The following is a 22,718-nucleotide window of genomic DNA, read 5'->3' as shown; positions in this document are numbered from 1 at the left end:
TCATGACGCATGCAGGCTCCCCGGTGTCTCACCTCTGTTGGGCCTTCTCTGCATCCTTATAATTAGCAAAGGCCACACCTGCCAGTGCGTCACTCTGGCCGTTATGACAGCCTATTTTCCTTCCATCTGCAGATTGTTTTTATTTATCATGAGTTATTAAAATCTATCCAGCTATTAAATAGCCAGAAAAATTTACAGGGAATTAGCTGAGCTCTTTCCCCACGGCGGGTTCGCTGCTTAATGCAACGGATGTGTTTTCAAATCCTCATCCTGGCCTGCAGTCAAATGAGTTATTTTGCTGTCTTTGTGGCAGCTAGGGGTTAATAGGGCTGCTCTGAACCAGGCATGGTGCAGGCAAGAAAAAATAATAAATCCAGCTCTTCGGTAACACTTTCGATCAGTGGATTTCAAAGCGCGTTACAAAGGCGGTCAACGTCATGATCCCTGTGTTACAGATGGGGAAGCGAGCAGCACAGTGACTTGCCCAAGGTCACCCAGGAGGCAGAGCGGGAAATAAAACCCAGTCATCTGAGTCTGAGACCAGTGCTCCATCCACTAGGCCACACTGCCTCTCAGCTGTGTATGTTTGTCTCCCTTGCTGTGCACGTACACGGCTCTGCTGATGCCGCTCAAGGCTGACTTGAATCGCCATCCATCCAGGGGACCCCACACTCGGCTCTGCCAATGAGGTTCAGAAATGCCACTGGAACCCAGTCCCCCTGAGCGTGGCTCTCCATCTCCCTCGGGAGGGGGTGGGGGGCATTATACCAGCTGCTGTCCAAGAGCCCTGCCCAGCTCACAGACAACGAGGCATGCTCCTCAGCCCGCCAGTCTTCCGAGGGCTGGGCTGAGAAAAACCGGGAAGGAATGCTTCCCAGGTCCCGGGGGTCGAGGGTGCTCAGCATGTTGCAGGACTGGGGCCTTTTCTACCCAGGCCTGTCCCTGTAAAGTGGTTCTCAGGATTGTCACACAGACCTCTGCCACTTGAGCTCAAGGAGGAACCTACCGGCGGTAGTAGGCTTTTATCCTCCAGTGGCCCAGCCGCTAGACAGGGACACAAAACACACTGCCACCATGTTACACTTGCACTGATCCCGTCTTCAGCTCCAGCTGTCTGAGATGGGGACTAATGCCTTTGCCCTTCCCACGTTCCCCCACAAATGATGGCTCAATTCGCCAAACCTGAGTAGATTTCCTGCTGTTGCTTGAATTTATGCAAGCCCACCACAGGTGCAATTCCCTTTTGAGCCCCCTTTATTCCTCCCTTGTCCTGACCAGGGACAGCAGCCTTGAGGCTCAAGATAGATTTCAATGGCCGGGTTCTCTGTTTCACTAATTTTGGTCTGAAATTCCACACTGATTATGGCTCTTTTGCTAATTTCTTTTTAATTAACCCGTGTCGCTGTGGTTGTTCCAAAATTTAGATCTGGTGCAAACGTGGGGCCATGAAGCTATCTCAGCAGAGATCCAGCCTCAAATTTACAAAATAGAAAAGCAAGGGGGGTGGGGGGGTAGGAGACTAAATAGAAGGGTTTCTGTGTCATTTCCCAGATACAATTGTTTGCAAACAATGAAACATTCTTCTGGAATGTTTGCAGCCCAAACATGGGTGGTTGATCACCTGAGCCTGTAGTTGACTATGAACTCAAGTTATCTGCAGTGTTGTTGTGGCCCTGTTGGTTCTGGGATATTAGAGAGACGAGGTGGGTGAGGTAAAATCTTAACTTCTGGAAGAAGTTGGTCGAATACAAGATACTACCTCCCCCACTGTGTGTCCCTATGAACCCAAGTGATACTCACTTTGTTGATTCCCATTTTCCAAGCTGATGGACAAGCAAACAAAGAGGGTAAAAGAATCAACAGTAAACTATATGATTAAAAGAGAGAGAATTTTAACCATCCATGGTTATTGTTATTGGTAACATTGGCAAGAAAATAGGTTTAACAATACACTGTAATAAAAAGTAAGTGTGTGGATGTATGTGTGTGTTACTATTGCTCTCTGCTGGATGAAGTCAGAACTGCACAACTGTGTCTCCTATGCTCTGTACTGCCAATTGATAATGGAGATTCTCTTTTAGCTTGAGCTGGAGGATCTGAGTTCTATCCCTACTGCTGGCATTAGATTCCAAGTAGTGGCAGAATACAGCATGGAGACAAATTCTTATTTATATGTTGGCATTGTCTCTTTAAGTACAGAAAATTAAAATCAAAACAAAACAAAACACCCAACCTCCAAAACAAAAAAGCCAATCCAATGCTAAACAGAATAAACACACCTGAAGGCCAGCAGATGGGCTCTGCCCGGCTGTCGAGGGGAGAGAAATCCAAAAAGAAGGAGCTGTCAGTTAGTGTGGGTGAGCCTAGCTCTTGTGTTAGAAGACATTGACGTTGGTCTGGGAGCATGGTGAAAGCATCTCCATTAGTGCATGGTCCCCATTGGGAGGTGGCTGCACGGGTACCGGAGGATCGGGGGCGGGCAGGATACAGTGGCTTAGGAAGTAATTCCAGGGGGCACACCTAGGGCAACGGTTAATGCTCTTTTACTAACAGAGTCCCTGCTGCATTGACTTTCTTAGGTTGCTGTACTAGGGGGGATGTGGCCACAGGGCTGGCACGTGAGAACTGGGCTATGCTGGCTTGTGACAGTTCAGTGGGACCGGGATTAGGCTCCCCCTGAAGATCAGTGGAAACCAGAGACCTCAGGGCAGCCTTGCAAGTGGCTCCATGCCTCAGTTTCCCTTTTGTGCCCCCCAGTAACTCCATGGAATCTTCTCCCCGAGTTCGTTCTCATCGTTTATGAACAAAACCGAGTGCAAAAGTCCCAAAGCGTAGTCCCTATCCCCCCGGCACCCTGAAAAATCACGTCACCTTTTGGCCGTTGACATAACACATGCAGCATTCGGGCATCTTCCGCCACCTCCGGCCTCTCTGTCAGTCCTCCACTGGCCCTCTGCCCGGACAGCCGTCCCGCCCTGCCTTCTGGGATGGGACTCCCCCAGCCTCTCTGCTGGGAGCGTCCTAGCCAGGGGTGCACCCCTCACCCAGCTGGGCCTCTCACAGTCCTGGGCCCAGCTGTGACAAGGAGACATCAGTGGTAGCTGCTTCCCTTCCTTCAGCCCTTCGTGGCCCGTGGCTCCGGCTTAGAACCAGCGGGCAGCTGCTCCCTGGCCTTCAGCCTTCTCCAGCTGACTGGGCGCTGGACCTGTTTGCCTTTCTCACCCTCCTGGGCAGGGCTGAGGCCCATGGGAGGCTGGTGGCATCAGGGATACTCCCCCTCCGGGCCGTGCCCGTTCAGGGACGAGCAGGGGCCATCGCCCGGCACACAGCTGACTCGTTGTGGTGGATTTCAGAGGAGCCTTTTTGAAAAGAGGAACGTGCCGAAGGCAGAACGGAGACTTCCCCACCCGTCGCCAGCTGCACCCTGAAAAGCAGGTAGCAGAAGGAAGCGTTTCGAGGAACAGATGGAGACATTTCACTGGCACGAAACTGAGAAGCGGGAGGATGGCTCCAGCCCACTGCGGCTCTTGGGAAGCGGCTGTACTTGTTAGGAACGGGCCCGGAGACGAGCAAATGTCTCCGTCTGCCGGGACGTGCTGTCGCGAGCTGGCCTAGTGCGCGTGGCTGGGTCTCCCCCTTGTACCCGGCCTCAGCCACGGGGCTAGCCGCCCGGCTCCCCCCCTTGCCTCATGCCTGGCCCGGCTCTCCGGCCCACCCCACCTCATCCCCCCAAACGCTGCTCCCTCGGTGTCCCCTGGTCGTGTTCCCTGTGACCACCACTGCCCCCTCGCCGCCTCCAGCATCTCCCACGTGCCTCCAGCGGAAGCCTCTCTCTCCGCTCCTTCCTCCGCTGGCTCGCCTGGCGATTCCCTCCGCTCCTGCCTGCTCTCGGCCCCTCTGCAAAGCGCGTCCCTCCATCAGCCAGCCCTGGCTCAACCCCCACGGGTCCCTTCTCCTCCACTGCCGGCAAACGCCTCCCCGCCCCATGTCCCCGCCGGCTTCCTCCATTGCAGGTGTCTCCCCTCTTCCTTCAGCCCTGCCCTGGCCCTGGGCGATTCCTACGCCCCTAATCTCGCTGCCTTTGACCCCCCCTAACACCTTCCTTTGTCTTGACTCCCTCCTGCTTCTCCACTTGCTGTCCCGTCCCCCTTCTCCAGGTCCCTTCTCAACAGCTGGGCCCCCTACTCCTCCTTCACACCCCTCCTCAGTATACCCGGCTCAGCCCATTCATGGCACCCCATGGGGAGGTGGAACTAGCTGGCACTGATTCGGAATTGTGATCATTCTGAGAAAGAAAGAAAGAAAGAAAGAAAGAAAGAAAGAAAGAAAGAAAGAAAGAAAGAAAGAAAGAAAGAAGGCCATTGCATCGATGCATGAAGGCCAGATCCCCAGCTGGTGTACATCCATTGACAGCGACAGAGCTGCACTGATTTACACGCACGGAGAAACTCTCTCTGATTGTATCCCCCACCCTCAGCCCTGTGAATGTCACTTACCTTCCTCCGGGACAGGAGCTGTGTCCATTCAACATTCAGCGCAACGTGGGGTCCGATCCCAACCCAGGCCGCTGGGATACGCATAATAAATAATAGTGATATCCCCTGCTACCAGCCACGCCCGTGCCCTGACTGTTCGGCCGGCCAGGCTTTGTATCCGTGCTTTGCCCTGCTCGTTCGCTGCTGTGTTGCCGATAACAGCTGAGCACTGTGCAACCATCGGCCACACATTCTGCAACATCAGCATCACGCTCCGGGCTGTGGATTGCTGCCCAGCGTTAGCTACCCGAGGGCAGGGCCTTTCATCCCTGTCAGGGAAATAGCTGGCAACTAGCCACATGCCAACAGCCCTGCCTTTGAGGTACAGAGAACACACCTTCTTCACTGCTGCTGGTCGTTTCTTGGCCCAGGAGTCCTGCTTCTTATAGTTTCCTCTGTCTGATGCTCCCGCTTCGCCTGCAGTGACGTGTTCTTTTCCGACAGCTCCTTCATGCATCGCCCCCCTCCCCTCCCGGGGTGAAGAGTGTCAGGGTATAAACAGCAGCAACCAGCTGGGTTTGGTGTGGCAGGCAGGACAGTGGCTGTGCACTGGAGTGTAATGTCATTCTAGGAGTTTCTCGTCACGTTATAAAAACTAGAGATGGAAAAGACCTAGGAGTTCGCCCCATCCATCTCCCCCAGCCAGGGCAGGGGCGCAGTGGAGCCATTTCAGTGCCACAGAACTTGCTTCGTGAGGTTTTTGTGGACAGAGGCTCATTCAGAGGTCCATATCCACAGGTTTTGTAGCTTCAGCAATGCACAAAGCGTGCTAGCCAGAGCACTCGGACACATCAGAACCCAGAAGTCTCATGTACTAAGGCTTCACTTGGAATAATGCTGTGTTCAAGATGGAGAAGATCTGTTTGGTCACCTGTAGCCCCTTCCCCTTGGCCCCCTTTGGTAGCTGGAATCTAGCTACTCCCTTGCATAACATGGACCTTAGCTGGGATCCAGCCATCCCCTTGCAGAACAATGCAATTAATGCACCTTAGCTGGGATCCAGCCATCCCCTTGCAGAACAATGCGATTAATGCACCTTAGCTGGGATCCAGCCATCCCCTTGCAGAACAATGCAGTGCATGCATCTTAGCTGGGATCCAGCCATCCCCTTGCTGAACAATGCAATTAATGCACCTTAGCTGGGATCCAGCCATCCCCTTGCAGAACAATGCAGTGCATGTGTCTTAGAGGAAATCCAGCCTCACCCTTTCCAAAGGTGGCTTGATTGTGAGCAATATCAGAATTTTCAGTATTTGAACTCTTGTGATTGGTCAGCTGAGTCACATGGTATTTTTTCTGTCCCTCCATTGGATAATGGCACAAATTCTCCTGTGTGCAAAAGAATTGGAGATTTGGTTTGAATGATGTGACTTTGAAATTTCCTTTTGTACCAGGGTCCAGGCTAGCCTGAGTCGGTGGGGCCAGCGCCCAACAGTGAATACGAACTGGAGCGGATGGTGGGGCATCATTTTTTAGTAGCATTGGCCCAACTCTGCTTTAATTCCTGCTTCTGCACGGGCCCCCAAATAATCCAGTCTTGGCAAGAATCCCCATCTGTCACTGAGTCCTCTCCCTGCTGCGCGTCAGGGGGAATAGCGACCATCAACCACTTATTCTGCTCCAGGGAGTTCTCTCTCCCTAGGCTGATCGATCCTTCTCCTGCCTCATTATCGGAGGTGATTTACGTTTCAGGCCGAGACATTTGGCTTTAATTCGAACTAGGACAAGCGAGAGCTGGTCGCTGGTCATCAGCCTGGGTTGTTTCCCTTAATGCTAGTGAAAGGTATTGGGTTGGCTGTCCCAGCGACTGAGCACACGCAATTGTAGGGTAAGCGTTTCACACTTCCGTGTACTGCAGCTTCACCATGAATGGCCTGCTATAGGGTCACTTGGTCTCCAGGGCCTCTCCGGGATTGTCATTGTCTTCTTACACCTCTCTTTGACAGGGTCAGTGGTCTAGTGGCTGGGGGGAAGCAGTAGAAGTGATATATCTTGATTTTAGTGGGGCTTTCGACACAGTCATTCAAGACATTCTCATAAGCAAATTAGGGAAATGTGATCTAGGTGAAATTACTATGATGTGGGTATACAACTGATTGACAGAGTGTATTCAAAGAGTAGTTATCAGTGGTTCACTGTCAAACTGGGAGGGCGTATCTTGTGAGGACCAACGGGTCAGCCCTGGGTCTGGTACTATTTAATATTTTCATGAATGATTTGGACAATGCAGTGGAGAGTAGGTTTATGAAATTTGCCGATGACACCTCGCCGGGAGAGGTTGCATACACTTTGGTGGACAGGATTAGAATTCGAAATGACCTTGGCAAATTGAAGAATTGGTCTGAAGTCACCAAGATGAAATTCAATACAGACAGGTGCAAAGTGCTCTAAAGAAAACGTCAAATGCACAACTCCAAACTGGGGAATAACGGGCTATGAGGCAGTGTTGCTGCAAAGGGCTTGCGGGGGTTATAGTGGTTCACAAATTGCATATGAGCCAACGATGTGATACAGTTATGAAAAAGGCTAATATCCTTCTGGGGTGTATTAACAGAAGAGTCACATGTAGGACACGGGAGGTAACTGTCCTGCTCTGCTCTCAGCTGGAGCACCGTGTCCAGTTCTGGGTGCGATGCGTTAAGAAAGGTGTGGACAAATTGGAGAGAGTCCAGAGAAGAGCAATAGAAATGATCAAAGGTTTAGAAAACCTGACCTGTGAGGAAATGTTAAAATAAAGGACATGTTTTGCCTTGAGAAAAGACCACTGAGCGGGAGACCTGACAACAGTCTTCAACTATGTGAAGGGCTGTTATAGAAAGGGTGGTGAACAATTGTTCTCCGTGTCCACTGAAGGCAGAACAAGAAGTAATGGACTTAATCTGCAGCAAGGGAGATTTAGCTTAGACATCAGGAAAAAGCTTGCTAACTCTTAGGGGAATTAAACTCTGGAACAGGCTTCCAAGGGAGGTTGTGGAATCCCTGTCATGGGAGGTTTTTAAGAACAGGCTGGACAAACTCCTGTCGGGGTAGTCTGGGTTTACTAGGTCCTGTCTCAGCGCAGCGGGCTGCGTTAGATAACCTCTCAAAGTCCCTTGCAGCCCTGCCTTTCTGTGATGCCATGAAAACACTTCCCCTGGGCGTCGTGGGAAAACAATTCGTCTTGGGCAGCTGCTGTGTGAGTTAGCTACTGCCCTCCACCCCAGAGGTGGCTGCACCTCAGTGGTATAGTTGGTGAATCATTTAGTTGGTGAATCATTTTTCATCTGTGTGTGCTTCCTGGTTCTGCTATGCCCCGTCATAAGAAATCAAGGCAGTTGTGACTCACAGTTGACTTTGGCATTGCAGGGGTTTGTTATAAAGGGGCACTGCAAAGATTTTGTTCAGGGGAAAAGTCTCACTGGGGGGCCATATTGTAAAGCCCATGAACTGACAAGCAGCTACGGACACCGATAATGCCCTTCGAGGACACAAGGGTATTTGTGTGTGACACTGCTCACCCATGGCAGTAAAGGGCTCACAACCTAGCCCATAGTGATGGATGCATGATGTATAGATCTGCAGACTTAGAAAATTGTACCCCCCTGTCCAGTGCACGCTGGTTTATTATTGTAGGGCTGCCGACAAAGGCGCACCAGTGCACGCTGCTTTGTCATGGTAGGGTTGCTTTTGAACTGACTAAAAAGAAGAGGGGAGAAAATCAAGGTTTGGAGGATCACAGTGGGTCAGACTTTCGGCCGTAGTTTCCCAGCGCAGGAAGGATCTGGCCTGGGGCAGGTGAGGAGGGTGGGGGAGCTGGGTGTGTAGGTCCCAGGTGGAAAGTAATGAGCAGATAAGAAAGCCCTGGGTGGAGGAGATCTGATCCTGCATGAATGAGAGTGCTATAGAGCAGCCATCAAGTTACACCGGCCTGGCAGCTGGCGGGACGGGTGAGTGTAGCAGCTAAGCATGGTGGGATCACGACTGCTCCTATATCTCTGCCCACGGCTGTAATGCCGTGTGCTGGAGGGTGCAGGCCCAGCTGGCTTGCTCCGCTCCCGGTCAGGACACGGGCGCTCACAGCCTCATGCTGTGTGTCGGGTCAGGTCGCAGCCCAGGCCCCGGGGCAGAGGGAACTGGGACCTTTACACTGTACGGGTGAAGCGAGCAGGGCCAGGGTGCTGCAGCGTCTCTATGCTCCGGACAGCCGCAGCGTCTCAGGGGAGCGGCGCCCAGCCGGCTGAGCGAGCCCACGTCATGCCCGCCTGCCCCGACAGGCCCGTCTGGAGCACACGCCTGCTTCCCAGGCTGGCTTGCCCATGCCGCCGTCCCAGGCTGCCTGCGCGGGGCGGAATTGCGGAGCCTCTCTCCTCTCTCCGGTGAGCTGGAGCACAGGCCTGAGGGCAGTAGTTCGAATTCCCACCGGTAAACATGGCATGGGACAGGATTCCTGCTGGGGGGGTGCTTCGGGGATCTCCTGTGTGCCGGCTTCCCCGCCGCACCCATGTTGGATGCCCTCTCCTTCCCTGCCCTTCCACCATCCCACCCCATCTCATATGCTTTTTCCCTGCCTCTCCCCCACTGGCCCCAGGCCAGGTTCCCCACCCACCCCCTTGCTGACCTCTCCCTACCACCCTTCCCGCCCAACTCAGTTCATATGCTGTGGGGGTCCTGGCCCCTGGGGTGATTGCTGAGAGCCCAGCTGTCTTGCTGTCCTGTCCCCTGCCCAGCCTGAGCCAGGGTTGTTCCTTCTTCATTCATCCACCTGTGTCTTTGTCCCTGCAGGATAGTGATGCTGTGCTCTTAGCAGTGCCGTGCCCCTCAGGATGTCGGGAATCCCGGAGGCCCTGACCCGGCTGCGGGGGAGCTCACTCCGGAGTCTGGGTGGGACCCTGGACCCCACCATGGTGTCCATGCCCATTGACCTGGAGAAGGAGGAAGTGCGGATTCTCAAAGTGTGTTTTCACAGCAACAGCTTCAACATGGGGAAGAACTTCAAGCTGGTGAAATGCTCCGTCTTGACCGAGATCCGGGTAAGTGGGGCGGGATGCAGGGTCGTGACGGAGATCTGGGTCAGCAGGGCAGGATGCAGGGTCGTGACGGACATCTGGGTCAGCGGGGCGGGATGCAGGGTCGTGACGGACATCTGGGTCAGCGGGGCGGGATGCAGGGTCGTGACGGAGATCTGGGTCAGCAGGGCAGGATGCAGGGTCGTGACGGACATCTGGGTCAGCGGGGCGGGATGCAGGGTCGTGACGGAGATCTGGGTCAACGGGGCGGGTTGCAGGGTTGTGATGCAGATCCGAGTCAGTGGGGTGGGATGCAGTGTCGTGATGGAGATCGGGGTCAGCAGGGCAGGATGCAGGGTCGTGACGGACATCTGGGTCAGCAGGGCGGGTTGCAGGGTTGTGATGGAGATCCGGGTCAGTGGGGTGGGATGCAGCGTCGTGATGGAGATCCGGGTCAGTGGGGTGGATGCAGTGTCGTGATGGAGATCTGGATCAGCAGGGCAGGATGCAGGGTCGTGACGGACATCTGGGTCAGCAGGGCGAGTTGCAGGGTTGTGGTGGAGATCCGGGTCAGTGGGGTGGGATGCAGCGTCGTGGTGGAGATCCAGGTCAGTGGGGCGGGATGCAGAGTCGTGACAGAGATCCGGGTCAGTGGGGCGGAAGCTGCCTCATCTGGATTTCCTCAAGCCCAGACCTGGTACACACTGCTGTGCCCTGTTGCTCCCTGATGTAACAGACAGTGGCTGCATATATATGGCAGCCTGAATTGAACCTGGGACCTTCAGTCCCAAAGCCAAAGGCCTTGGCCACTTGGGCTAAAGAAGCAACTTGCTGCAGCCTGAGCCACAGGCTGTTGTAGTGATTGAGGCCAGCCACTAGCGGAGGACAGCCTCATGCACGGAGCGGTGTATTGCACGGAGGCTGAAGGTGCAGTAAGGCGGGATGTCCCCACTGGTCTCGTCACTTGATTGGCGCCTGAGTCGGCTCCCCGGCTGATGGCCCCGGTGAGACTACAGCTGCGGCATGGCCCGCTGGGAAAATCTGGTGTGGGCAGCCAGGAGCTGGGCCTGGTTCCTTGCCTGTGGTTCAGTGGGTTGTTCTGTGTGGGATGCTGGAGTGAGTCACGGAGATTCTGCTGGGATTTCGGTTCCCTTTTCAGGGCTGTTCTGGAGCGTGGCCCCCGCAAGGGCAGGGAGAGAGCTGTCACGCCAGGGCCAGTCATGTAGCCGTTGCAGGGAACACTGGGGCTGGGGCAGCTCTTGGGCATGTCCTTGTGCTCTGCACAGCAGACACGTCCTTCCTGTTGCTCTGGAGGTATTAACGCTCGGTGTTGTTTGCTGCTGCTGGCTCTAAGGCCAGGGGCGCAGCCAAGGTGCTCGGCTGGGTGAGGAGTGTGGAGACGCAGCTGTGTCCAGGTCTGTGGCATTAACTCTTTCCCAGCTAAAGCATGCCGGGAGGTGTCTTTGGCAGCACAAGGATGCGTTTTGCCCTGTGTACCGGGCAGTACTGAAGTGGCTGAGGCAGAAAAGCCGAGCGATCGTAGGCTCGTCAACTGTGCCGTGCTCTGTGCTGAGCTGCGGTGGACCCCATGGCTGCTGTCTGGTTTACAGAGACGGGTAATTGTGACGGACCCGAGATCAAACCTGAGGTCTTAGGGACGTACAGTAGAACCTCAGCATTATGAATGGACTGGTCCATCACACACCCCATCTGGAACCGGAAGTACGCAATGAGGCAGCAACAAAGACCAAAAAAGAAAAGCAAATACAGGACAGTCCTGTGTTAAACCTAAACTACTAACGAAAAAAGGGAAGGAGATCAGGAAAAAACTTGCTAACTCTTAGGGGAATTAAACTCTGGAACAGGCTTCCAAGGGAGGTTGCGGAATCCCTGTCATGGGAGGTTTTTAAGAACAGGCTGGACAAACTCCTGTCAGGGGTAATCTGGGTTTACTTGGTCTGGGTTTTAAAAAAAAAGGAAGGAAACTGTTTCTTTGCTTGTTTCCTTTAAATTAAGATAGTTAAAAGCAGCATTTTCCTTCTGCATAGTAAAGTTTCAAAGCTGTACTAAGTCAATGTTCAGTTGTAAACTTTTGAAAGAACCATAACGTTTTGTTCAGAGTTACCAACATTTTGGAGTGACGAACAACCTCCCTTCCTGAGGTGTCTCTAACGCTGAGGTTCTCCTGTAGTTCACGGGACTGTACTGTCTTTGGGGGGGTTTTTTTTGGCTTTGCTGCTGCCTGATTGCGTACTTCTGGTTCCAGAGGGGGGCGTGGGGCTGACCGGTCATTTCGTAACTCTGGTGTTGGTCACTCTGAGGTGCTGCTGTACTTGGGTGGCTGGCCTGTCCCTCTGCCGCCATGCAACATTGCTAGTTTTAGCATGCTCACTCCATCAAAGCCAGAGCATGTCCGTCGACCCGAGCCGGCAATCACATCTCCCAGCTGCAGTGCGGATAGACCCTTAGAGGAATCCCATCCGACTCCTCAGCCACAGGGCTCACCAGCTTCTGAGGGTCCATCTACCTCTGGACCTCTAAGGACCATGGACCTCAAAGGGTCCATCGACCTCTGCCGTGCTGGTAACGCAGGGCAGCAAGGCAGTTTCGGTAGACGGTGGAGCTGTTGGGGAGGCAGGGCTGGAGAGTCGGGTGCGGGGATCATGGGCTGATTTTCTGAAGAGCTGAGCACTCTCCTGTCCCTTTGAAGTCCATGGAAGCTGCAGGGACTCAGCACCTCTGCGAATCCGGCGAATAGTGCTTCCCCCCAAGCCCCAAAGAAGTCAGTGGAAGCTGCAGGTGCTCAGACCCGCTGCTGATCGGGCTTCCTGCTTAGTTTGACTCCACGGGGGCTTTGTCCCGGAGCTGCTTTGCAGACCCCCAGAGCCAGAGCTGACCCTGCATCTCATCCCTCGTGGTGTTGGGACATGCCAGGAATTCCATGAGCTGGGCCCTCTTAGGCAATGAAGTCTGGAGGCAACCCAGGGTGTGCAGCTGTGTATAATACCGACCCTGGAGGCCTCTCCTGGTTGGTGAAGCAACACAGACCCTTGGATCTCCAGGTCAGCAGTTCAAATCCTCCCGTGGGTCAGCAGTGAGTGGCAGTCGCTGTTGTGATGTCCCCAGCCGCTGACCTGTCTCTTGTCGGCAGCCTGGGCAAAGCCTGGCTAGGTCAGGGAGCTGGAGCTCAGCTCTCCAGATGAGGCAGGTGTCACAGCATGGGTGGTGCTGGCTGTTCTGTACCTATCCTGCCATCAGTTCCCCAGGACTGTGAGCCCATCAGCTAGAAATCCACTTAGCTGGTCTACAGAGCCCACTTCCCACCAGCCGACATCCTGACCAAGAGGGACGGTTGATGCATTTGTAGATCTTTGGGCTCATTGCAAGCGGTGGACCACGATTGATGATTATTATTTATCTCTGCCCGGTGTCCTAGCACTTCCCAAACACTTAGGCTCAGTCCCTGCTCTGAGGAGCTCTCAGGCTGAAGACAGAGGCCAGTGGGATGACAATAGGCAATTTACATACAATTGCTGTGCAGACCCACAAGCTGCCCTGTAGCAGCAGGGCAGGGGCCGGCTCTCAGAAGGACCTACACGTGGGCAGGGCGGGGGCCTGGCAGATGAGCGCAGGGAGTTGTGTGGAGCACAGGGGCTGTGTGGAAGAAGGCAGGGGGGTGACTGTGCACCGGGGCGGGTGAGATTGGGGGCACTGGCAGAGCTGGGGGGATGGGCAGCAGCGTGAAGCTTGGCTCGAGAGAAGCTGCTTGGGGAAGAGGAACGTTCCCGCCTCTTGTGTGGAGACGAGGCCACGTAACCCAGAGTGAGCGAGAGTTACATTTGGGCTTGGTCGGCTGCTGCCCCGTATGCCCCCGGACGCGTGCGGGTCTGGAGCAAGTTGCCCCTTGTGGCAATCAGCTGTTTTGCCAGTGGTGGAAGCAGCCACCTGTTGGAATAGATGAGAATTGGCCTAATACAAACTGAGGGGGTGAGAGCATCCAAGACCCCTTGGCCTTTGGAGGGTCCTCAGGGTGATCCCCAGCCCTCCCTTGGCAGTCGTTCGTGGGTGGGTTCCCCTGGTTGCTCCCTTGTCTCCGAGCTGCTCTGTCTGCTGTGCACCCCTCAGCATGCACCTTGGCATCATTAGCTCTCCCCAAGCCTCACAACCGCCGGCCCGAAGGAGCAGACCCAGCTTGGGGCCCCGGAGACCCAGGAGATGAGCCTGGAAGGTAGCGAGACTCAGACTCTGCCTGCCCTCTGGGAGAGGCTCGTCCCACGTATGAGGGGGAGCCCATCAGTCCGGGTGTTCCCCGCTGATCGCAGCTGCAATGCCAGGGTATAACAGGGTGGTCTGGCCCCTTTAAGAATTGTAGAGGGTGAGGTAGAGCTCCCCTCTCTCTCAGCCAGCAGGGATGAGCCCCGGACCCAGGGTGGCTCCTCATGTGTCTCTTTCCTCCCAAGAGGAGAGAGATCAGCAGGGAAGAAAGCGGCCTCTGACCTCCCCCAGCCCAGGGAGGGGAAGACAAGCTGGTCTGAGGCTGCACCCTCAGACCTCAGGCGGAGGGCGGTGGGACTCCTGCCCCGGTGAGATGAAGGGCTGGGACTGTGAGGCTAGACAGTCTGCAGTTGATAAGGTACGGAATAAATAAGACCCCATGAAAGGGGAATCTTATTGCAAGAGTGCTGGTCCTAATGTCAATTATTGCAAAGCACCTGGGAGGGAAACTGAGGCAGAGCTGCTGTAGAGCCATCCCTGGCCATGAGGGGGTGCCCTGGGGGCAGCAGCCTGGCCACACAGGGTGTAGAGAGAGATGACTCCCGACCTGTTTAGGTGTTTGTAGAGGAGGGCTGGGCCATTGACTTGATCTTTGAACTGGCGTGGTTGGTGGTGAAGATCAGGAAGCACTGGGGAAACATCCCCTGCTTAGCAGAGGGGCTGCAATGTGATATGCTTCCAGGGGGCACCATCTGGGTCAGCCCCTGGGCAGCACCTCGCAACTATCTCATCTAGAGGTGACCAACCCACGGCTCGGTCCTCATCCTGCAGGAAAGGGCAGAGATTCTGAGACGTGAGAGGAAAAAGACATTCTCCAGGGCTGTCGGTGGCTAGACAAAGAAGTTCCCCGCGAGAGATTAACACAGCTGGCTGTGGACCCCGGGAGTCTTGGGGCACGGTCCTGTGTTTTAACGACAAGGCAACAAGTTGTGGTTACACCTTAGGTGTCCTGAACCTTCAGCCTGTCACTCTAATCCCCAGTCCTGCTGCCTCCCTGCTCTTGGGATAGGCCCCGGGAGACCTGATTCCCAGGCCACTTCTCGGGCCAGCAGCCTGCGCACTGAGCTCTGGCGTCCTACACAGGGAGAGGATGCAGACCTGGGAGACTGGCTGGGAGAAATGTAGTAAGCCAGAAAGCAGCAGGATGTGTTGAATCAAGGGACCTGAGCGTTGTTGGAAGGGGCTGGGGCGGAGTACACGACGGACTGGGGAACAGATACGCAGCGGCTGCTGTGCTTGCCCTGGAAGACGGAGGATCTGCTGCCACAGCGAGCCCGGGGGACTGGGGAAAAGGCGCCTTCAAATGAAAACATCGGGGGGACGGAGAGAAACAGAGGAAAATCTCCGCAGATGGCCCGGCTGCTGGGGGACAGGGAGTCTGAGCTGTCACACTGCTGAGTGCTCTGTCGGTGGCTCGTGAGCTGATCCGAGACTGGATTCTCTGCCCACACCCCTGAGATGCAGCAGTGGCTCCAGTGTCCCCAAGCCGGCGCGGGAGGGGAACTAGGCCGCTGGATTTTCATCCTTCATCAGGATCCACCAGGTAGCTCGTCCGAGTCCTTCCGAGGCCGGGGGTTGTTGGTGAACCGTTCACTGAGGGTATGTTTGCACCGCACTGTAAACCTGGGCTGGTGGATCGGGTGTTTCCCAGGCCACCCTCGAGCGTCCACACTGCCTGGGCTTACAATTGCTGGACCTCGGTCCAGGGGGGCTGTGGCCCCCCCACTTTTTAGCATGGGCGTAGTTTGGGGGGAAGGGGGCTGCGTTGCCCCCCCCAGACTGCAAGCCCCGGGCTGGTGTGGAGCAACGCCGGCAGGGGCTAAGCTTTGTGGCGGGGGAGGTGATCAGCTCCCCCGCCGCGAAGCACAGCCCCTGCCGGTGGTGACAGCCTCTTCCCCGTGCGGGGACTGAGGTGGGCCTTAGGCCCCCCCATTGCTGCAAGTCCCTGCTCCTCTCTGTGGCCCCGTCCCTGCCCCTCCTCCCCCCTCCCAAGGCCCCGCCTAGGCCATGGTAAGAGCTGCCCTGGGAGCCCGGACCACTATGGGGAGACCAGAACCCTCCACCTGCCCTGGTCAGCTTGCCCCGGGGGGCAGGGACATGGGCTGGGGACTGTTTTTGGGTATCCTGGCCTCCTGCTCAGCTCAGATGGAGGGTCCAGGGATCCCCACAGTGGCTCCGGCTCCCTGGGTGGCTCTTACAACGGCCCGGCTCTGGCTTCCGGCCTGGCTGTGGGGGAAGAGGAGAAGTAGGGGGTCAGGGCCCTGGAGAGGTGTGGGGCCCCATGGCCCCCCCACTTCTACCGAGGTTCCGGCACTCCTGCCCCAGTCTCACAGCCATGCTAACGTGTCCACACCGCGCTACACTGACCTTCTGACTTGGCTCTGCAGCTTGAGTTGTGTCCACACTGCAAAATGCCAAGTCTTGGACCCGAGTCGCAGCGGGACTCAGGCTCTGAACCTTGTCCAGTAGCAGAGTCTGAGGATCTGGCTCCTGAGTGCTTGCTGATTTGTGGGTGGACACCAAGGGGGCTTGGGCTCAAATCTGAGTCAGAGCCCAGCACCCAGAGGGTGAAACTTCCCCCAGCACTAGGATGACCAGGTGTCCGGTTTTCGACACCCGATTGAAAAGGAATCGTGGCAGCTCCAGTCAGCACTGCTGACCGGGCCGTTGACTGTCTGGTTGGCGGCACTGCGTAGTGGGGCTGGCAGGCTCCCTGCTAGCCTCCGTGCCGCGTGGCTCCCAGGAAGTAGCCAGCATGTGCCCCCCCTCTGGCTCCTATGCATACATTGCCCCCAACTCAAGCGCCACCCTCACAGCTCCCATTGGCTGGGAACCATGGCCAATGGGAGCTGCAGGGGTGGTGCCTGCGGATGGGGCAGCATGCAGAGCCACCTGGCCGCGCCTCTGCATAGGAGCCGGAGGGGGGGACATGCCACTGCTTCCGGGAGCTGCTTGAGGTAAGCGCTGCCCAGAGCCTGCACCTCTGACCTCCTCCTGGACCCCACCCCCTGCCCCAGCCCTGATTCCCCTCCCGCCCTCAGTCCCAGCCCAGAGCACCCTCTTACACCTCAAACCCCTTATCCCCAGTCCCACCCCAGAGCCCATATCCCCAGCCGGAGCCCTCACCACCTGCACCCCAGCCCCTAGCTCCAGCCCTGATCCCCCTCCCGCCCTCCAAACCCCTCGGTCCCAGAACCCTTCCTGCACTCCAAACCCCCCCATCCCTAGCCCCACCCCAGAGTCTGCACTCCCATGCAGAGCCCTTACTCCACCACACCTCAACTCCTTGCCCCAGCCCAGAGCCCCCTCCCACACTCCAAACCCCTGAGCTACAGCCCTGAGCTCCCTCCTGTACCCCAAATCCTTCATCCCCAGCCCCACATCAGAACCTGCACCCCCCAGCCAGAGCCCTCACCCCCCTCTCACATCCCAACCCACTGCCTCAGCCCGGAGCCCCCTCCTGCACTCTGAACTCCTCATTTCTGGCCCCATCCCAGAACCCGCACCCCCAGCTGGAGCCCTCCCCCACTCCCACACCCCTGGTGAAAATGAGCAAGTGACAGAGAAAGGGGAGGATGGAGTGAGCGGGGGCGGGGTCTCAGATTAGGGGTGGGGCAGGGGGCGGGGCAAGGGTGTTCAGTTTTGTGCTGTCCCCCTTTGCCCAGGGTTGACATTCACCCCAGGACTACATGCTGTTTGCCATTTCTGTTGTGTGATTGGTCATCCAAGTCAGCTGGTATTGTTCATGCTCCCTGATTGGACAATGTAAGCTTTATAACCGGGACAGCATTGCCTAGAGAAGACCAGGCTTCTGGTGGAGATTTGGGGACAAATCCTCACATGGGCTAAAATGTATGGTTCCTTAGGGATTTGCAGGCATTTCCACCCATTCCTCGGGCGGCCATTGTTGGAACACAAGTGAATGCTGAATCCTGTGACCCTATGAATCCCAACAAAGCAAATTATTTGCAAAATATTCAAGGATCTGTGTGTGTGTGGGCGGGTGGATTGTTACTATTTTATCACCTCTGTGAAGAATAAAAATCTTAGTGGAGAGTGAGGGCTTCTGAGCCCGCTCTGTCTGCACCCCGGATTTCCTTTTTGCTGTCCCTCCGCGGTTATGAAACTACCGACCCTTTCTGTCCAGGTTTGTGGTTTCTTCTTTGTGATGCAAGGCGGAACAGCCCGAGGGTCGGATCCTGCTGGGTGCGGAGCTCCCTCTGCTCCCTGCCAGCTGCAGCGGGAGCAAGAAGGGCTCAGCATGTCTCAGGATCAGATCGTGTTTCGTGGGACGTCTTCCTTTCAGGCAGGGCACAAAAGAGCCTGGAGGAGGTTGCCGAGCCTTCTAGCCCCGATTTCAGTTGTGCTTCCTTGAGGCAGAGCCGAAGCCGATCCGTCGAGAGACCTGAGCCAAGGGGAGAAGAGAGGCTTTGGCCTGAGCTTTGAAAAGACAGGGAGAGGCCTGGAGATACAGCGAGGCTGCGTCTGATGGCCGGAGCTGCCTAGGAGAAGGCTCTCATGCAGAGAGGAAGGCCGAAGGGACAGAGGGAGGTTGCACTTGTGTTGAAGGTGCTGGCCTGGGAGTGGAGAGATGTGACTTCTGCTCTTGGCTCTCCCATAGATTCCCAGTCCATGGGTTCCCCCCCTGTAACACAGGGGCTAGTGACATGTCTCCGGGGGTGCTGGGCTGGTGCTAGATAATGAGGGTGGGGAAGTTACAAAAACAAGCAAGGATTCCTGGTTTCAGTAGTTTAAGGCGAGGGAAGATGTGGTCCCCCTGGTAACAGGGAGAAGGCAGGCAGATCGCATGAGGAGAATTGCTGGGGTGGGATCCCGGCCCCTGTTGCGTTCCATGGGGCTTGCCATTGACGTCAGTGGGGCCGGGATTTCACCTGTGCCCTTTAGCTGACCTCCGTCCTCTCTCTCCTTGGCTGCACGTCCCCTTTAAGGAGGACGGACTGAGTGTCAGCTGGCTTTGACTCTGTGTTCCGACCTGTCAGGCAGCTTTCCCGGGGGGCTGGGAGTGTGAGGGAAAGCCGGGGAGCCAGCCTCGTGGGCACGGCAGTGTCACTGAGGGGTTCGATGCGTTTGCCGCCCTTGCTCGACTTTCTCGGCCACTCAGGCCCTGTCTCTGCTTGCAGCACCACTTTTTAGCCACTTCAAGCGTGCTGTAAGAACCGGTTAAACCAGACGGCCTTAAATAAGCTGATAGGGCAGAAGAGGTTCGGTCTGAACTGGTTTAGTGCCAGTGTGAATGCGTGGATGCTCCCAGAGCGGGCCAGAGGCCTTGCGAAACCTCCCAGGATGCACCGCTTCCAGGAGCGGAGCTGGGGCATGTGGAATATACGCCCAGGCGGCACTGCAGCTGGATTCCCAATTCGATGCAACTGCATTGCGGATTCAGTGCCACGAGTCCCACTGCAGCGCACTGCGTCCCTCCTGTAACGCACCAGGCTCTGGGTGGCTGGCATGCAGCTTTGAACTCCGGCTGCTGCTGCCATGGCTCGGCTGCAAGTCAAGAAGAAGACAGCAGGAAACCCCCCAGAAGCGGGGTGACCCCGTTTCACACAGCGACCGTGGCGTCTGTGCTTACCCTTCCGTGTCAGGCTCCTTGTCCGGGAACGGGGCCGGGGGCTGGGGAGTATGGCCAGCCATCCCCTGTGCTCAGATGCGATGCCGACACCTGTCTGGTGGGATCTGCATTAAAGCCCCCTGCCCATCTCATGCAGGCCACAGGGCTTTTGGGGCCTCCCTGGGCAGGATGGGCTCCAGCGCTGTCAGGCTTTGTAGCCCGTTGACATTCCCCTCATCTACCACCCTGCCCGAGAGCAGCAGATTTCAGCCATAGGACTGCAGACGAATGTTGCCATGGAATGAAGAGGATGGACACACGAGGAGAGGGGCGCTCGGGGAACAGTGTGGTTTAGTGGATAGTGTGCTGGCCTGGGCCTTAGGACACCTGGGTTCTCGTTCCAGCTTTGCCCCCAGGCTGCTGGGTGACCTTAGACAATCGCTTTACCTCCCGTTCAATAACACTGACCCCCTCGTAGAGCACTCTGAGCTCTCTAGATGAAAAGTGTTATATCAGAGCGAGGTGGTATCGTAGGACGGGAAGGGATCTCGAGAGGTCATCTAGTCCAGTCCCCTGCTCTGAGACAGGACTCAGTATTATCTAGACCATGCATCCGATGAAGTGGGCTCTAGCTCACGAAAGCTTTATGCTCTAATAAATTTGTTAGTCTCTAAGGTGACACAAGTCCTCCTTTTCTTTTTGCAGATACAGACTAACACGGCTGCTACTCTGAAATCTAGACCAGTGTTTCTCAACCTATGGGTTGTGACCCCCCCTCTCTCCGGGAAGGGTCATAGGTCAGGTTTAGTGGGGTCACAAGTGCAGGGCCAGCGTTAGGGGGTGGCAAGCAGGGCAATTGCCCAGGGGCCCCGTGAAGCTAAGTTACTTACCTCAGCTCCGGGCGGCGGGGAGATTCCTAGAGGCTTCATCACACCACGTAATCTTTCATTAAAGATTAATCTTTAATTCCTGGAGACTACAGGAGAGTCCTGGAGTGTTGGCCCTGAGCTACCAGGAGCTGAAGTCCAAGCCCAAGCTTAAAGTAGGGGGTTGCAATTTCTTTTTAAGTCCCAAGAGGGTATCCAGCACAAAAAGGTTAAGAAACACTGATCTAGACCATCCCTGGCAGGAGTTTGTCTGAGCTGTTCTTACAAAACTTCCAATGACAGAGATTCCACCACCTGCCTGGGTAATTTGTTCCAGTTCTTAACCACCCTGACAGTTCGCAAGTTTTTCCCAATGCCCTTGCTGCAATTTAAGCTCATTGCTTCCTGTCCTGTCCTCAGTGGCTAAGGAGAACAATTTTCCTCTCTCCTCTTTATAACAACTTTTTATGTACTTTAAGACTATTATTGTGTCTCCTCTCAGTCTTCTCTTCTCCAGACTAAACAAACCCAGTTTTTTCAATCTTTCCTGGTAGGCCCTGTTTTCTAGACCTTTAATCATTTTTGTTGCTCTTCTCTGGACTTTCTCCAATTTGTCCACATCTTTCCGGAAATGTGGTGCCCAGAGAAATGGACACAGTACTCCAGTTGAGGCCTAATCAGTGTGAAGTAGAGCGGAAGAATTACTACTTGTGTCTTACTTACAACACTCTGCTAATACATCCCAGAAGGATGTTTGCTTTTTTTGCAACAGCATTACACTGTTGATTCATGTTTAGCTTGTGGTCCACTGTGACCCCCAGATCCCTTTCCGCAGTACTCCTTCCTAGACAGTCATTTCCCATTGTGTATGTGTGCAACTGATTGTTCCTTCCTAAGTGGGGTACTTTGCATTTGTCCTTACTGAATTTCATCCTATTTACTTCACACCATTTCTCCAGTTTGTCCAGATCATTCTAAATACTGATCCTGTCCTCCAAAGTGCTTGCAACCCCTCCCAGCTTGGTATGGTCCGCAAACTTTATAAGTGTACTCCCTATGCCATTATCTAAATCATTGATGAAGATATGAAGAATTGGACGTGGGGCAGATCTCTGGGGGACCCCACTGGCTAGGCCCTTCCAGCTCGATTGTGAGCCATTGCTAACTACTGTCTGAGTACGGTTTTCCGGCCAGCTGTGCACCCACTGTGTAGCAGCTTTGTCTAGGCTGTTTCCTAGTTTGGTTATGAGGTCATGTGAGACAGTATCAAAAGCCTTACCAAAGTCATGTGTTATCCAGATGAGCTCTTCCCCACTTAGGGGCTTCTTCTCCTCTCCGCAGCTTGGTTCATCCATGGAAACTCAGGCTTAACACCGAAGCGGGGACTGGTGATTCTCCCATAGCAGATGTCCCAGGCCACTTGTTTCTCCTGAAGACTATTTGCCCAGGGCTTCCCCTCCAAAACCTTTCCCTTGCACTGAGCATCTACAAACAAACATGTGGACAAGGGGGATCCAGTGGACATAGTGTACTTAGATTTCCAGAAAGCCTTTGACAAGGTCCCTCACCAAAGGCTCTTACGTAAATTAAGTTGTCATGGGATAAGAGGGAAGATCCTTTCATGGATTGAGAACTGGCTAAAAGACAGGGAGCAAAGGGTAGGAATAAATGGTAAATTTTCAGAATGGAGAGGGGTTACTAGTGGTGTTCCCCAAGGGTCAGTCCTAGGACCAGTCCTATTCAACTTATTCATAAAGGATCTGGAGAAGCGGGTAAACAGTGAGGTGGCAAAGTTTGCAGACAATACTAAACTGCTCAAGATAGTTAAGACCAAAGCAGACTGTGAAGAACTTCAAAAAGATCTCACAAAACTAAGTGATTGGGCAACAAAATGGCAAATGAAATTTAATGTGGACAAATGTAAAGTAATGCACGTTGGAAAAAATAACCCCAACTATACATACAATGTGATGGGGGCTAATTTAGCTACAAGTAATCAGGAAAGAGATCTTGGAGTCATCGTGGATAGTTCTCTGAAGACGTCCACGCAGCGTGCAGTGGCAGTCAAAAAAGCGAACAGGATGTTAGGAATAATTAAAAATGGGATAGAGAGTAAGACAGAGAATATCTTATTGCCCTTATATAAATCCATGGTACACCCACATCTTGAATATGGTGTACAGATGTGGTCTCTTCATCTCAAAAAGGATATACTGGCATTCGAAAAGGTTCAGAGAAGGCAACTAAAATGATGAGGGGTTTGGAACGGGTCCCATGTGTGGAGAGATTAAAGAGGCTAGGACTTTTCAGCTTGAAAAAGAGGAGACTAAGGGGGGGATATGATAGAGGTCTATAAAATCATGAATGGTGTAGAGAAAGTGAATAAGGAAAAGTTATTTACTTGTTCCCATAATATAAGAACTAGGGGCCACCAAATTAAGTTAATGGGCAGCAGGTTTAAAACAAATAAAAGGAAGTTCTTCTT

At 54.6% G+C, this 22,718-nt stretch overlaps 1 protein-coding gene across 5 annotated transcripts in view; it reads left to right on the top strand.

Annotated features, from left to right (window-relative positions):
- The window catches only part of PTK2B (protein tyrosine kinase 2 beta), a 111,444-nt gene that overhangs the window by 49,389 nt on the left and 39,337 nt on the right, over nucleotides 1-22,718 (top strand). For all 5 annotated transcript variants that reach the window (XM_084622603.1, XM_084622606.1, XM_084622604.1 and 2 more), the window contains exon 2: nucleotides 9,297-9,544. In XM_084622603.1, the coding sequence (XP_084478729.1) occupies nucleotides 9,338-9,544 (207 nt within the window). In that variant the 5' untranslated portion in view covers nucleotides 9,297-9,337. The remainder of the gene's footprint in view (nucleotides 1-9,296; nucleotides 9,545-22,718) is intronic.

Source organism: Lepidochelys olivacea (assembly GCF_965140295.1).
Source record: "Lepidochelys olivacea isolate rLepOli2 genome assembly, chromosome: 3".
In the NCBI taxonomy this organism is placed as follows: Eukaryota; Metazoa; Chordata; order Testudines; family Cheloniidae; genus Lepidochelys; species Lepidochelys olivacea.
Note: the sequence above shows the minus strand (reverse complement) of the source record. Positions and strands in the feature narration are given on the sequence as shown.